Source organism: Seriola lalandi, unplaced genomic scaffold (genome assembly GCF_002814215.2).
Source record: "Seriola lalandi dorsalis isolate HSWRI2012SDOR001 ecotype SW California unplaced genomic scaffold, Sedor1 jcf7180002054591, whole genome shotgun sequence".
NCBI lineage: Eukaryota > Metazoa > Chordata > Actinopteri > Carangiformes > Carangidae > Seriola > Seriola lalandi.
In genome coordinates, this window is record NW_019525144.1 from 1,727,627 (window position 1) to 1,744,366 (window position 16,740).

Here is a 16,740-nt window from a genome sequence, read left to right on the forward strand (position 1 = left end):
ATAGTATCTGTGAGGGGTCAGATGATCGCATTTGAGCCCTTGTAAGGTGACCAAAAATGTGACATTTTCATATATATCCCAGTGATGCCCTCACTGTGTGTGTGTGTGTGTGTGTGTGTGTGTGTGTGTGTGTGTGTGTGTGTGTGTGTGTGTTTGTGTGTGTGTTTCTTTCTAAGAGAGCGATGCCAATATAGTGTAATACAGTAAATTTAATCTTGTAAGGAATCTGTTCATATGACTTTAATCTTAAGCTGTTAACTGTAGCTCATTTTACTTTGTATTAGACAACTGACTTGCTTGGATCACATGCACACACACACACAAACACACACACACACACACACACACACACACACACACACACACACACACACACACACACAAAAACACTGCTGACCCTTTAACTAAGTTAATTGAAGTAAATGTCCTAATTTGTAGAGACACATATTGCTAAACTTGTTTTCTTGTTAGTGTTAATTGTTCCCATGTGTGAGTTTGTGTGAACAAGCTCACACACAAACATACACACATTTTTCACAAGTCCAGTATTTTATTCCTCCTCCAGGCATGTGCTGGAGTTTGATAGGTGGTTTGGCTGACTGACAGACAGTCATACTGTGTGCCACCACCATTCATCACCAGCTGTTTAGACTTCTGTGTTTTCATGGTCATAGGTTTGGGACTCCATTGTCATAAGCTGTTTAAAGCTAGAGCTAATGTGCCTCTTCCAGAGGACGGACGTTTAGCGTGTAGACAAATTAAAACAAGCATCACCAATGTAACTCTCTGGTGAATGCGCGTTATTGCATTTACTAGCATGGAATTAATGTACTTTTACCAGTGATGCTGCCAGTCAGTTGCAAACACGCCACACAGTGATACAGTATAGCCATCCAAACAGTGGTAATTGAAATGTATCCAGATATGATGCCTTAATGATATTTCAAGGAGGTACCAGTTTACACAAACACCACAATTAGAGAAGGCCCAGATGATCATTCAAAAGTATCATGTTGCTCATGATTAGCAGCAAAATTGTTCTCAAGGAAATGAGTGCATGAGAATCACGTCAGTGGAAAAGCACTCCACACAAATTACAGAGCCATTATCTGTAACAGTGCTGTCAGTATTGCAGTCAGTAGAGTCATCGCTCTAATGATAAGAGCATCAACAGACATGAAATAATATTAATCTAAAATCTGGGGTCTGGCTAATTGAAAGTAACAACTCAGTAATTTGTAGTGACTTTAAAAATAAGGAAGCTATATGTTTGTATTTGAGCACAAATTGTGTTTGTGTAAGTTAGTCAGCTATGTCAGCACATAGTTATCACTTGGATAAAATTAACACTGTTGGTAATAACACAAATCATGTGAGAATAACATCCTATTTTCACAATTGTAAGAGCGCTTTGCAGTATGTCAGCAATATAAATGATGATGTTATTAGACATGATCCATGAAATGCATCTTAAAATGAATGACTTACATCATCAGTGGCTTCTTAATTTTACTCAGTCGGTACATCTGCAAGGGAGACGCTGGAACGTCACGCAGCAATTTTGAGTGCTGCCCTGGGGTGTGTGTTCATTAATAACTGAAGAGTCAGATCCTAGAAAGCAGCAACAGTGTGGCGAGGGCCAGAGTCTGGCGCCAAGGGCAGAAGGCTGTCCAAGTCAGTTAAAGAGAGGGAGAGAGAGATATATACTCCCTGTCTTCCAAGTCCACAGTCAAACTGTCCTTCTCTATTTCACTGATTTTGTGAATGAGACAGACAGCTTTATCCCCCAGTTCTCACAGTGTGACTTTTTGAACACACAAGCATCTTTTTGTCTGTGTATATAATATAAGATCTGTTTACTTTAGAATTGCAGAGGGAAGACAGTAGACTGATCTGTGTGTGAGGAAGAAAAAATGTTGTGTCTGTGTGTCGCCAGTGTGTGCTTTTGTATGTGAGCTTTTTTGTTTCCATGTCCTCAAAATTAAAGGACTTCCCCTCTAATCTACTCAAATGTTAATCCTTGGTGAGTGATATTGCTTTTTAATCTGCATTTACATTATTTCCTTTTTTTCTCCCTCCGCCATTTATCCTCTTTGACACTTTTCTGACATTTTTATTACCATCTGTGATTATAACAAAGGTCAGCGGTCATAGAGGCATGACTATTTATCTGCACTGGACAGAGCTCAACAGTCTCCCTCCTGCCAGGGGGAGCTACAAACTGCCTGTAGGGCTGAACGTCCATTAGCTAAATGAAGCTTTCACTTACAGCTCAGAGGAAAAGGAGATTTAGATCAGTTTGCATGACACTGTGTGTATATGTGTGTGTTTGTTGTGGGCTTTACTTGTGTCTTTTGGAGTACATAATAGTTTAAATGTGATTGAAACACTCTAATAAGATTGCGTAATTGTTGCTGTGTCAGTTGAGTTCACCATTTCAGAAGTGACGTGCAAAGGTGAAACTCAACTTTCCGCGTGTTCAGACTGCAGCAAAGAGCATCTAGTAGCACATTTGGAAGTGGTTTCATCTTGTGTTTTGGCACTGCAGCGGAAATGTCACTGACTGACTGAGTGATTTACTGACGTGATGACTTCAGAAGCATCGACGGTGCAACCTGACAAACATGATAAACATTTGTCCGTAGCAAAGTATGGCGAGCATTTCCAGCTCAGTGTGACCACACCCATCACCCAATGACTGTGGTGATGATGATGATAATGATGTTCATGATAGTGCTTAAACTATTAACCGATTAACAACCGACTCATTGTAAAAGTCAGTTATCACGAAATGATGATAGCCATTTCACCAGCCATTCACAATTCTCTGACAATTAATATACTAAATGATCAATCAATCGATTAAATATGATATTTAAATGAGTGATTGATAATAAAAAGCCCTAGTCAGTGATGTAACTGCAATGCAGATGTAAGGCTGATGTGTAGAGGTATAAGAATAGATAAGTTGCAATAGTTCTTCAGATGACTTCTTGCTGACTCAGATTTGGTCAAGAACAATTTAGCATGAAATCAAAGGGCCATCAATCAATCAATAGGAGGCCAATTATGCCTTGCCAAAAAAGTTTTGCAAATTCTCCACTGAGTGCTCATTAGGAACCTTGTGCACATAAAGAAATCTATTCCTTTCTAAGCATTTTATTCTAGGACATAGACAGAAAATGATGGTGGCTCTCACTTTTACCCTTTTAAAGTCAAGTCATCTCAGACTATCTTGGACACAGTCACTCACTTGCCTGGACGCACACTTACATACTTAAGCCTCTGAGGAATGCCCTCTTTTTTTTCTTTTTGAAAGGTTGACATTTTCAGTAGCTTCTATATATGACTATCCATGTTTGTGTGTGTGTGTGTTTATGTCCCACATACCCTCTATGACTGTGCAGAAAAATGATACCCCTTTGACTGTTTGGCATTTGGCAAGTCAGAGAGGAAGAGAGAGTGAGAAAGAGAGAGAGAGAGAGAGAGAGTGAGAGTGTGTGTGTGTTGTAAGTGCACGAGGGAAAGAAAGGGGCAATGATAGAGGTGTTAGCAGTTCCTCCAAAGTCAGGATCCACAGTTCCTCTCTAACTCATCTCAGAGAGCTTGCAAGGAAGGAGAAGAAGGCAGAGACTCAGAATCTTGAGTTCCCAACCAGGGCAGTGGTGGAAGGAGGCAGAGGACCTGCGCTGATAGCTGGTGCTCCATCACTTCTATATCCAGCTTGGTCCAGCATTTAAGAAGGCAAAAGATAGAAAAGAGCAAAGACAGATTTACGAAGGAACAGAAAGCGCAGAAAGGAAAGAAGAAGGAGAGAGAGTCTAACATTTGGTTTGGAAAAAAAGGAGCAGAGAGGATAAAAACACGGTCGCGGTTTGAAACACTCTCTTAGTTTGCGGGTTTAAGAGAGACACAGCGCAGAATGGAAGAAGAGGAGGATGAGGTGAATCATTCTTCTTTATGTTTATATATGTCTGTCTCAGAGGAAACGTGTTCATGCGTGCGTTGTATAAATATATTATATTTATTATTACATGCTCCTTTCCTCTTCCTGTGCTGCTGCTGCTGACCTGTAGCTCTGGTTGATGGATCAGGCTGTTGCTGTAATGCTCACATCCAACCCGTGTGAGGAGAAAATCAGCCATGTTTTCTTAGACAGATATCGCACTTCTTCTTTTTTTAATTGATATTTTTTTAAACTGTAAATTGCCCCACTGTTAGAATTCCTTTTATCATCATGTGATGTTCATTTTCACATTTTACTTTTTTTTTTTTCCTGATTTTAATATTGTTTGAGCGAATATTTCCACTACATGAAAGATTGTGTTTATGTTCAGAGAGTGGACGCAATAATACAAATACATGTACAATATAATGCAATAACAACAGCTTGGAATATTGCCTCATAATTCACTATGAACTTTAATCAAGACATATAGTCTAAGTGTGCATTTAGCGCAGGAATATTGTATTTTCAATTTAACAGATTCAATGGATTGTGCAGTTGTCTGTATACTCTGCCTCCTATAATGTGTAATGCAGCTATTGCCCAAACTGTGTGGTCTGGGGATCAATGTATGTCATATCAGTTATGTAATAATCACTTTACCATATTTGTTTTCTTGAAGTCTTATGTCTATGTTTTCTGTTTGTTTTCTTTCCAGAATGGGTTGAATGCATTACATCTGGCAGCTAAGGAGGGACACAAAGATTTAGTGGAGGAACTGTTGGAGAGAGGGGCACCTGTTGACTCCTCCACAAAGGTGCGCACACGTATTCGTGTTTCTGTTATGCTGTATCAACCTTCCAGATATGAGCACGGCACAGTTTTATCTTTAGCCCCACTAGGGAAGATATTCGGGGAAAAAAGAGAGGAGGGAGGGGAAGAGTTATAGCTGGGTAACAGATAGACAAAAAGAGAAACGTAATATATAGTGGTATCAGTTGTGAAGTACTGGGTAAATCAGTGCGTCTGTCTTCAGCTTTGAAACCTGATACACGAGGGTGGTGGTGGATATGAGGGTGGTTTCAGAGGGAGGGAGTCATGTGAGAAGATTCTTCTAGATGGATTACTTTTTACATTTACAGTGAGATTATGGGAAATTTGTCTCTTTAACTTTGAAAGAGTTGGATTCATGATTATGTCATAAATAGGTAATTTATTTTCAGTGGAAAGGGGGGGTAAGCTGTCTGGCTGTCCAGTGCATCAGGTTTACCAGCTAGCAACAGTAAACAGCTGGCAAGGAATCTTTCGCCCTTCCTGCCCATGTCCTTGGATTGACATTAATATGATCCTTAGTATTATTCAGTCAACAGCCTCCACATCATTAAAATAAAAAACAGAAGCAAGAGCAAAACATTTGTGTGTTATCAGGCAGTGTTCACATCAAAGTTTTCTGTATCTGTCGCATCTTTTTATACTCTATCTTTTTCAGCCAGGTCAGAATTTTTAAGGTATCTGTAACCACACAGGATAGGCACAAAGACACATAACATACTTGAATAGTGGCCTTAACCCCAGTTTTCTGTGCAGAAAGGAAACACTGCCCTCCACATTGCCTCATTGGCGGGACAAAGAGAAGTAGTTCGACTACTGGTGAAGAGAGGAGCAGATGTCAATTCTCAGTCACAGGTGAGAAGCTTTTTCAGTAAAAATAGGCAATGTTAAACAATATGAAAGTGTATAACACCAAGATTCTGATTTTCACTTAAATTGTTTGTGTATATATTAATTGTCCCTACAGAATGGTTTCACTCCGCTCTACATGGCAGCCCAGGAGAGTCACTTGGAGGTGGTGAGATACCTTCTGGAAAATGAAGGGAACCAAAGCATTGCAACAGAGGTTGGTTTGTATGGAATGAATACACTTATAAACATTTTCCTTTCATTTTCTCTGAATTAATCAGAGTCTTCTTCTTGTCTTCCTCGTCTCCGCTCATCCAGGATGGCTTCACTCCGCTGGCCATCGCTCTCCAGCAGGGTCACAACTCAGTGGTCTCCCTGCTGTTGGAGCACGACACCAAGGGTAAGGTTCGACTACCGGCCCTGCACATCGCAGCCCGCAAAGACGACACAAAGTCTGCCGCACTGCTGCTCCAGAACGACCACAACGCTGACGTCCAGTCTAAGGTGAGGGAGTATAATTGCAAAATGGGAGAGGGAAGGAGAACTGGAGGGAAGCATGTAGGGAGGTGCCAGACAGTATGAGATAATTCAACTGACTGAATAGATAAATTTTCATGTTGACAGGTTTATTCATTTTATCGATTGTGTGTGTGTCCATTTAGAAATATGATCATTTTCATTGAAAGAGGCTTTCTTTTTTGTTCACTTCCTTGTCATTGCATTTTATTTTCTATTTGTGTGACCTTGTAAACTTACCCTGTGTTTTATATGAATGTTGTGATAAGCCCTTTCCCTAACAACCCAACTCCCTATTTCCCCTTTCTCTCCCTATGCGTTCTAACCAGATGATGGTCAATAGAACCACAGAGGTATACAGACTCATCACCTATCAATTGTTTCCTACTTCTCACATCTGACCATCTCTTTCAGCTCTTTTGTCCTGATCTTTCCCTAATTTAATTGAGAGTTTTAAAATCCTGCATGTCAGAATTATGTGTTATTAAAATGAATGCATGCAGCTAACTACGCTGTAATACACACTCCCGCATGGCTGACAGTAAAACACTGCGTTGTATTAATAGATCCCAGAGTATGTTAGATTATTGCATTTAAGTGCAGATTATTTGTTTTACTTTACTTTCTTTCTCTTTTTTATTTTTAAAGTTATAAAATGATTCTTTAAAATGTATTAGCATTACATATTTCTATACGTACTTACTTTCTGACAGTTTCACATCCTCATTTATTGCTCTTTTTCTAAGCTTAACCTACAGCATGTGTACTTCTGAGCATGTTAATGTCATTGTTTTTCCTCTCTGAAACACCTCGATCTTTAAGTTAACTCTGTTTTTTAATTAAATTGCACCATGTCTATCAGAATGGGAAGGTAAGGATTGAACCCACCTAAAACTGTGTACTGTAGATATTTATATATACTGCTTATATATAAATATCCATTTGTCTGTCCAAGCAGATACACATAGTTGCTTTGTGTATTTGAGTTTTGGGTTTTAATGTCTTATTTTGACCTTTGACCTTTGTGCTTCAATTTTTTTTCGCCATTTGTTGTGGGTTTTTCCTAGCGAGCATGGCAGAATTACAGGGTTGCATGCATTATGTATGGCATGTGCTATTTTCGGGTATGCTAATTTTTATGCTTCTTACAGTATCTGGTGTCTTTTTTCAGCATGCAGCCTCATCATAATACTGCTTCAGCAGTCAGGTTTCTTTTCTGCAGAAAAATCTGGTCTGTCTTTCTTTCTTACTGTCTTTCTTTCTTTCATTCTTTCTTTCTTTCTTTCTTTCTTTCTTTCTTTCTTTCTTTCTGTTTTTCTTTCTTTCTTTCTTTATTCTTACTTTTTTACTTTCTTTCTTTCTTTCTTTCTTTCTTTCTTTCTTCTCATTTCATCTTATGTTGCTCTTCTTTTGCAAGTGTCCTCCTTTTTCCTCACCTGCTGTTCCAATCGATCTTGCGTTTATTCCTTTTTTGTGTCCTTCAACCTCTGCTTCTTTCCTTCTCACCCTCTTCCTCCAACCTCTCTCCTTGTCTGTCTCAAACAGAGTGGGTTCACCCCTCTGCACATCGCGGCTCACTATGGTAACGTGAATGTCTCCACCCTGTTGCTGAACAGAGGAGCAGCTGTGGACTTCACAGCCAGGGTAGCGCCCTATCTCCACTTCTTAGCAAATCAAGACACTTTCTCAACCGCTGTCTATTAAAACCTGACGTGTGTTTGCTGAACAGTGTGTTTGCTATTGTCCATCATAACTTTCCTCATAATTTCCTAATCTAAGCCTTTACTAACTGCATTTCTCTGCAGCCTTTGAAACGTTGCACTTCCTCCTGCATGTTTTCAGATAAATAGCCTTTCCGAGTCTGGTGCACAAAATTAGTTTCTTTAAATGCAGTTGGGTAGTTAGTGATCTAACTTTCTATTATTGCATTTAATTCAACAGAAACGATGAAAAAAAAATGATGTAATGTGAATTAGAATGAGATTTGCAGTTTGTCACAACCATGAAATATATTTTTGTGAATGTGAATATGTACATTGTAGTAAACCTTCCTTTCTTTTCTTTGACTGCTTTGTCAGAATGGGATAACTCCTCTCCATGTGGCCTCCAAGAGAGGCAACACAAACATGGTGGCCCTACTGTTGGACCGAGGGGGCCAAATAGATGCTAAAACAAGGGTGAGACTCTTATTCAAAGTCTGGACATGAGATTTCATTAAACTGTGATCATTTCTGTAACTATGAACTACCCTGTAGAGACTGCTTAATAGAGTATACTCACTGCTTGTCAATGACCTCTTTTGTCAAAACAGACAAAGTGGATTCATCTCTATAGTTTGTGTATATTTATGTATTTGTGTGGTTCTGTGTGATCGTCTCTCAGGATGGGTTGACCCCCCTGCACTGTGCAGCCAGGAGTGGACATGATCCTGCAGTGGAGCTGCTGCTGGAGAGAGGAGCCCCCATCTTAGCCAGAACCAAGGTATTGTACGGCTGTGCCACTTTCCTACAATTAAATTTTCAATGTGTTATTAGTTTTCAGTTTTCCTCCTTATTGGTTCTCTTCTCTCCCACCTCTTTCTTCCTTGTATTATTTTTCTGACCTTTGGCATCTGTCCATGTATCCAAACAGAACGGACTGTCCCCACTGCACATGTCGGCCCAGGGAGACCACATCGAGTGTGTTAAATTCCTGCTGCAGCACAAGGCGCCTGTTGATGATGTCACACTGGACTACCTCACAGCTCTGCATGTCGCAGCACACTGTGGCCACTACAGAGTCACCAAGCTGCTGCTAGACAAGAAGGCCAATCCCAATGCCAGAGCACTGGTAGGCATTCAGAGGAAGTAACAACTGTACAAGCACAAAAAAAGGCATCACACAGACTCATAAACATACACACACGCAGGTATACACCAGCATATAAACATTTGCAGACAAGAGTGACAAACAGTACTGTCCATAGAGAGACTTAACATAGAAAGAAACTCTGATAGTTAGGAAAAAGACAAACAAGTATAAGAGTATAAGAGATGAACTGCTTGAAAACATACAGAAGGAAAACAGCACCATTTTCTTCTGGACTGGCGGCAATTTGTCACCAGTGGAAAAAAGTCACATAAATTAATTTATTACTCACCAGAATGTCAGTAGTACATAGTCCATAAACATGCTCCTGAAAAGTTTGAAAAATAAATAGTACTCCCATTGCTGTAGATCATACAGACATTTAGTATATACCTATTTATTTTTCACCCACTCTCTTTACCAGAATGGCTTCACGCCCCTCCACATCGCTTGTAAGAAGAACAGAGTGAAGGTGATGGAACTGTTGGTCAAATATGGCGCCTCCATCCAGGCCATTACTGAGGTGAGATTATTTTTTTGTGGGAATGTCTCAGAATAGCATCTTTCAATACACATACAATACATGCTTCTGTTTCCCTTTGCATTTAATGCTCATCCTCTCTGTTCTGTTTCTTCTTTTTTATTCTAGTCTGGCCTGACTCCCATCCATGTATCTGCCTTCATGGGTCACCTCAGCATCGTTCTCCTTCTGCTGCAGAATGGAGCCTCTCCTGATGTCCGTAACATTGTGAGTAGGGATTTGAAAGTTTATTTGTATTTGCTCAACAGTCAGTGGTCAGAAATACATATGTCACATAAGTGTTTTCATAGTGCGGCCACCTGGCAGCTGCTTCTCATAAATGTTCCGTCTTTGCTTACCAGCGCGGCGAGACAGCTCTCCACATGGCGGCACGAGCAGGTCAGATGGAAGTGGTTCGCTGTTTGCTGAGAAATGGAGCGTTGGTGGATGCCATGGCCAGGGTGAGTTAGCAAACGCATCACACGAGTTTCCTCCTGTTAATAATAAATGAACATATTTCATCCACTGGATAGTAGCTACTACATGTCAGCTTTTTACTAAATCCACAACATCTGCCTCCTTTTGCGCTTTTTGTTTCTCTCCTGTTTTCCCTCGTAACTCAAACGTGTACAATTGTTTCATCCTTCATTCACAGGAGGATCAGACTCCCCTCCACATTGCATCCCGATTGGGGAAAACAGATATAGTCCAGTTGCTCCTACAGCACATGGCCTACCCGGATGCTGCCACCACCAACGGGTACACTCCCCTCCACATTTCAGCCAGGGAGGGCCAGGTAGAGACTGCTGCTGTGCTGCTGGAGGCCGGAGCGTCGCACTCAATGGCCACCAAGGTGAGCAGAGGATAAGATGTGATGCATATAGAGACAGAGAGAAGCAGAAAACAGTCCAAAACAGTTTGAACATGTAGGTTTGAAATAACCTTTGTCTCCCTTTTTCCCCCTACAGAAAGGATTCACTCCATTACATGTAGCAGCAAAGTATGGAAGCCTCGACGTAGCAAAACTTCTCCTTCAACGCAAAGCTCTACCCGATGATGCTGGAAAGGTGAGCTGAAGATACTGCACATACTGTATATTATTTCAGGGTAATGCTATTCATTTCAGTGAGACACACCGTGCACTCTCAAACAGATGAATACAGGGAAGAACAGAACAGTTTGGAAGCAGGAAGATGAATGATGAATGCACACTGTACACACCTGTAATCATGTGCTTCCTCTTACAGAATGGCCTAACTCCTCTACATGTGGCAGCTCATTATGACAACCAAGAAGTAGCTTTGCTACTGCTGGATAAAGGGGCATCACCTCATGCTACTGCAAAGGTTCGACCAAGCATGAGAAGTACTTCATACACTCTCACACTGTTGTTTATATGTGACGCATTCTGCTACAGCAGTTATTCTGTGATCAAGCACTGCTGTTTACTTCCTGATAACCAGTTTCCTTCAACCTACTTCAACTTATTCAACCCTGGGAAAATAATATTTTCTTGTTGAGAGTGTTACATTAAAGTAGTGGTGACATAATGTGAGAGTGATGCTGAGAAGCCCTTGTTTTTTTGTTTTTTTTTGGATAGGTGTTATCACAGTATTTAACTGCTAACCTTCCTCCCTGTGCAGAACGGCTACACTCCTCTCCACATTGCAGCCAAAAAGAATCAGACCAGCATTGCAGCAGCTCTGCTGCAGTACGGAGCAGAGACCAACGTTCTAACCAAGCAGGGAGTTAGCCCTTTACACCTGGCAGCCCAGGAAGGACATGCTGAGATGGCCAGCCTGCTGCTGGGCAAAGGAGCTCACGTCAACACAGCCACCAAGGTCATACATGAACACAGACACAATTTAATACTGTCAGACACTTGTTTTGATGTAGTTCAGATGCTGCATCTATTACTAACGGTGCAAGGAGCACCGTCAGTTCTCACATTTTCACCAGGAAAGAAACATATAATATTATTGCTATAACATATCCAAATGAAGAGCAACCATTCAGAATAAGCTACAGGGATTTGGTTACAGGTTCACATGTAAAATATAAACAGGTGGACAACTGTGTGCTTTGTGTGTTACAGAGTGGATTGACTGCTCTGCATCTCACAGCCCAAGAAGACAGGGTCAATGCAGCAGAAGTCCTGGCCAAACATGACGCCAACTTGGATCAGCAAACTAAGGTACAAGCACACACATACATGCAGTACACACAAACACAATTTTAAAAAAGCATACGCAGTCAAAAACTGGAGAAGTGGAGACTCCATCGAAGATAAGGAATTTATTTAATTTTGTGGTGCATTCTTAGAAGACCGTAGTGCGCTACACAAATTATTCAGCAAGAATTTCCTCAGGCGAATGATGAATCTTATTCTGTGTGTATTCACTGCTGTAGTCTGTGTTTGCCAGCTGCTTTTTAAATGTGACTAACACACACAAATTTAGCATACCTGCCATCTACTGGCTTTTGAGAAGCATAGCAATTTCTACATTATACAGTGACATCATTCAGCAGGTTTTGTATCTACAGTATGAAGTAAGCTTGCTTACCTTTGTTTTTTAAGATGATTTATTTTAAAGGTATACCCGCTCCTAAATTATTACAGCAAACAAGTAAAACAAATCAGACAAGTTTGGAAATAACTGTTTTGTCTCTACATCATCTTCTAATCCTCTCTACACTTCAGCTGGGATATAGCCCTCTGATCGTGGCTTGTCACTATGGAAATGCAAAGATGGTGAACTTCCTGTTGCAGCAAGGTGCTAACGTCAACGCTAAAACCAAGGTAGATTTCAAATATCAAATCTGCTCAGTTACATCTGCAAACACAAGGACAAGACAAAATACAATACATTTTAGTTTTTGTATTGGCCACACAAAATCTTCTTTATTTTGTTCTACAGAATGGTTACACACCACTTCACCAGGCGGCACAACAAGGGAACACACACATAATCAATGTTTTGCTGCAACATGGAGCCAAGCCTAATGCTACTACAGTGGTAAGGAAGAAAAAAAAAATCCACTTTACTCTTATGAACATAAAAAGTTTTTGTGAACATGGAATCACACAAACCTTGTGCCCTTCTTTCTGTTAGAATGGAAACACTGCTCTGTCGATTGCTAAACGTCTGGGTTACATCTCCGTGGTGGACACACTGAAAGTCGTCACCGAGGAGATCGTCACTACCACAACGGTAAACTCCATATGTGATACCTTTAGGCCTGCTGATTTTGGACCACTTCGTTTTGCCTTACATTTCCCACAAAACCCAGTTAAAATGTCCCTGTTCTCTTTTTATTTTTCCATGACTTTAAATGGATGACACATCAGACGGTCACAGAGAAACACAAGCTCAACGTCCCTGAGACCATGACTGAGATCCTTGATGTTTCCGATGAAGAGGGTGAGTTACTCTGAACAGAACAAGCAAGAACCAGATCAGAAATATTTTTATTTCTCCACATCATACTCATTGTTTTACTAGCAAACAAATGTGCAAATACTTTTATGTTTGAGTCAGATACTGTAAGATATTTTGTGTAGCTGTTGATGCTAAAGTTGTGTATTTCATAGCTCTAAGGCTGGAGGATGAGCCATTATTTGAGATGTCTGTGAAGCTGGAAGGTACTGCAAAATGTCTGCCCTGCTCTGTCAGCTTGGTGTGGACCATATTTGTGTTCTTGTAATGGTGTGATTACATTGGTAGTGTTAATTACATTTTTGCTAAAACAATTAATTTTGAGAGTTTTGTTTCCAGCCTTTTACACTCAACTTTGTAAACCCCTAGGTTGTCTTCCTCTTGACAATCCATGAGTTTTGTTGTTGTTGTGCAGCTACATCTGCCTGATTTTACATAAGCAACCCCCTCTTGATCTAACACCTTTTTGTTTATAGGGTATAATCACAGCTTTGTTGATTGTGTTTTAATGCAATGATGGAAACAAACTGCATGAAGCGTATGGGGATGTGGATATGATCATGACAGTAGTGATGGTTATGGATGATTGAGGAATGCACTTGATGTAACACCATACTTACACAGGTACGGTGTTTGTTCTGATGAGTGAAACATGTCAAAATGAGCAAGGAGAAAATTTTACAAATTGCAGCTAGCATGTTGCAAAGTTGGTGACAGTCCCCAGACAGGAAATCCTCACATGGTTCATTGATCTGACATAGAAAGAAATAGCAGCAGGATTGTGGACCCATTTAAATAAATGCAGCCCTAAATTTTTTGTATACTATATCTCAAATTGCACATTTTTTTTTCCCAGGTGAGGACACTATGACAGGTGATGGTGGGGAGTATCTGAGAGCAGAGGATCTCAGAGAGCTGGGAGATGACTCTCTTCCAGGACACTACCTGGAAGGCCTCAGCTACATGACCCACAACCTGGACAGGTCACAAACATCACACACATTTACACACACTTAACAAAAAGTTTAATCATACATCTAACTTCATAAATGACAAAACATGTGTGAATTGGGTGATGACATATCACAACGGACAAATCAATAGATACATACAAGGACACTAAAAAAGAAAAATCTGCCGTGCTTTCCAACAGGCAGCAGCACACTCCCACTCACCAAAGTTTCCATCAGAGAGAAGGAGTTCTCATTGAAGACATGCTTACAAGCCACCAGGTGAGGATAAAACATATTAACGGTGCACTACTCATATTGTCTGGTTGTGATTTTGTTGAGTTAGCTAATCTCTGATAAACCTCTTTAACGTATCTTTAGTTTAGAGAATTTTTTATATATAATATATTTATTTTCCGAATGACTGTTGTTTGTTGGTTTGTAGGTGTCAGCGCTGTCTCGAGAGCACGACAAGGAATCCTTCCGTCTGAGCTGGGGTGCTGAGCACCTTGATAATGTGGTGTTGTCCACCAGTCTGCTACACTCTGGGTATAGACATTCATTTCTCTCTCACACACAAACACACACAAAATTACACACATGTTCACACTACTTCATGGAGTAAAAGTGACACGAAGGATATTAATTTATTCTTGAAACGAAGACTCCATCTTTCACATGCTATTGTTCGTTATCAGGAGTGTATGAGTCACCTGTGAATCAATTTTTTTATTTTTGGTTACACTTTATTTGGATAGTCTGCTTACAGAGAATTCACAGAGCATTTGTAACTTTTCAAAAAGTTATTAGTTGAGATTCAACAATTCATCTATTTTGCTCACCATAACCCTAACCAGTAAGTGGTTGATTGTTTGTAATTGTTTATTGAGTATTTGTATATACATTGTTGAACATTAGGGGAGCATTTGAATGTTCAACAAAGATTAGGGAAATGTTACAAATACTCTGTAAACTCTGTAGGCGGACTATCCAAATAAAGTGTTACCTTATTTTTCACTCCTTCAAGTCTGTGTTTTCTATTCTCCTTCTTTCTTTTATCTTTGCTTCTGTGTCTTTTTCTGTCTATGGTCAAGTTTTTCCTCACTTTTACTTATTCTTTATTCTGTTTTTGTTTATTCTCTTGTTGCCTTTTTGTGCACCTTCTTGTCTTGGCTGTGTTGTGATTGTCTGTGTGTGTGTGTGTGTGTGTGTGTGTGTTGTTGTATTTTGCTTCTAGCCGTTCCTCTCCGTGCCTAGACAATGACAACAGCAGGTGATACTCTTTATTTTGGCTACTCTCTTTGTCTTCTCTCCTCTTTGCCTTTACTTTCTTTCTCATCCACTACTAAATGGCCCATTCATTCAACATCCTATCTGTCTGCATGATTTCATAATGCATGACTTTACATTTTTCCCCGATTCAGGTTTTGTTAACTAGAGATGTTCCATCCAAGGTTTTTATCCTTGATGCAGATCTGACTCCTTAAATCTTGAGGATCTGCTGATACATAGAACTGGGATACTATTTATATTATTCTATCTAATATAACAGCATGTTGAGAATAGGTTATAGTCTTTTAACATAACACAGCCGGGCTTTTATGACAGCTGGATCCGAATTTGATGGCCCTTAAAGAATAAGGCCGGTATTCAATATTTTTCTTATTGCCAACAGATCCCATAAAAAATTCTAAATCCATAATGTGGTATTACTTCTGTAAATACTTTCCAATCTCCTCCATGCTCCAAGCCTATTTGTTCCTCATGAAGACAATAATTAAAAACTGGTATCAAATATAAAGCTCCTTTTTAAGAAAAAAAAAAAAAAAAAGACTAGTTTCAGCAGTAGATTAAAATATGTTTTGTGCACTAGTGGATATTTACAGGGCCAGAATAGTATATGTGGGACTGACTCATAATAAACTGCAGTGCTCTTTTTCAGCATAGTGAAGTCAGATGTCGCCCAGTGCAACAGTATAGCTCATTAATTTGTTACGTGTAGGTCTACAACACAGAGCAATAAACTAATACAGGCTTTGGCTACACAGATTATGCTTGTTGGATCAATTCAGTGTAAATTCTGTTTTTTTTTTTTAAATGGGGTTTGATCACAATAAGAAGAATACAGAATATTGCCAACCTTTTCTGATAGCACTCCACTCCATGTCCTGATCAGCTCCCATACTGGGATTGCAGTTTGACTATGGACATCTTTCAGTTAACATGTGTTAACATTTCATATATAGAAAATGTAAGTATAACTTTAAGCATTTGCCTGTATGAAGACAAATAATATTTGAATCATTATTCATACTTATTTGCTCCTTGGCACATAAGATCCTCAAGAAAGAATCTTGTTCAGTGCCCTCCTCATCTGTCTTGCAAGTTAAATTTCAAGTGGAATGAATCTGCAAAGGATTGAAAACAGTGAATTACAACAGGCTGGAATGAAATATTATCTACTGAGACCCGCTTTTTGTTTTACTGACTGATTTCTTAAAAGTAGCTCCTTCTGTGATTCGGTTTGACTTCGTTTGCATGGTTCTTTAACAACCACTCTATCCATTGCTGGGCCATTTTCTGTAGCTTCCTGGTCAGCTTCATGGTAGATGCCAGGGGCGGGGCCATGCGCGGTTGCCGCCACAATGGCCTGCGAATCATTGTACCACCGAGGAAGTGTTCTGCACCTACGCGGGTGACATGCAGGCTGGTGAAGAGACACCGTCTGGCCTCTATGCCCCCTATGGTGGAGGGTGAGGGGCTGGCTGGTCGCATCATAGAAGTAGGACCCACCGGAGCACAGTTCCTGGGGTAAGTGTGTGTTTGAGTGTGTGTGTTTTTGCT

At 40.1% G+C, this 16,740-nt stretch overlaps 1 protein-coding gene across 4 annotated transcripts in view; it reads left to right on the forward strand.

The window, feature by feature from the left end:
- The window catches only part of ank2a (ankyrin 2a, neuronal), a 68,090-nt gene that overhangs the window by 20,327 nt on the left and 31,023 nt on the right, over positions 1–16,740 (forward strand). For 2 of the 4 annotated variants that reach the window (XM_087177367.1, XM_087177370.1), the window contains exons 3-28: positions 4,665–4,763; positions 5,534–5,632; positions 5,745–5,843; positions 5,945–6,130; positions 7,688–7,786; positions 8,221–8,319; positions 8,525–8,623; positions 8,774–8,971; positions 9,414–9,512; positions 9,639–9,737; positions 9,872–9,970; positions 10,165–10,362; positions 10,478–10,576; positions 10,757–10,855; positions 11,153–11,350; positions 11,605–11,703; positions 12,211–12,309; positions 12,428–12,526; positions 12,623–12,721; positions 12,859–12,931; positions 13,102–13,152; positions 13,803–13,929; positions 14,100–14,178; positions 14,342–14,445; positions 15,134–15,169; positions 16,483–16,707. In XM_087177367.1, the coding sequence (XP_087033493.1) occupies positions 4,665–4,763; positions 5,534–5,632; positions 5,745–5,843; positions 5,945–6,130; positions 7,688–7,786; positions 8,221–8,319; positions 8,525–8,623; positions 8,774–8,971; positions 9,414–9,512; positions 9,639–9,737; positions 9,872–9,970; positions 10,165–10,362; positions 10,478–10,576; positions 10,757–10,855; positions 11,153–11,350; positions 11,605–11,703; positions 12,211–12,309; positions 12,428–12,526; positions 12,623–12,721; positions 12,859–12,931; positions 13,102–13,152; positions 13,803–13,929; positions 14,100–14,178; positions 14,342–14,445; positions 15,134–15,169; positions 16,483–16,707 (2,960 nt within the window). Of the gene's footprint in view, positions 1–3,524; positions 3,944–4,664; positions 4,764–5,533; positions 5,633–5,744; positions 5,844–5,944; positions 6,131–7,687; positions 7,787–8,220; positions 8,320–8,524; positions 8,624–8,773; positions 8,972–9,413; positions 9,513–9,638; positions 9,738–9,871; positions 9,971–10,164; positions 10,363–10,477; positions 10,577–10,756; positions 10,856–11,152; positions 11,351–11,604; positions 11,704–12,210; positions 12,310–12,427; positions 12,527–12,622; positions 12,722–12,858; positions 12,932–13,101; positions 13,153–13,802; positions 13,930–14,099; positions 14,179–14,341; positions 14,446–15,133; positions 15,170–16,482; positions 16,708–16,740 lie in introns of those variants that run through there. The other 2 variants (XM_087177369.1, XM_087177368.1) reach the window with 2 other exon arrangements.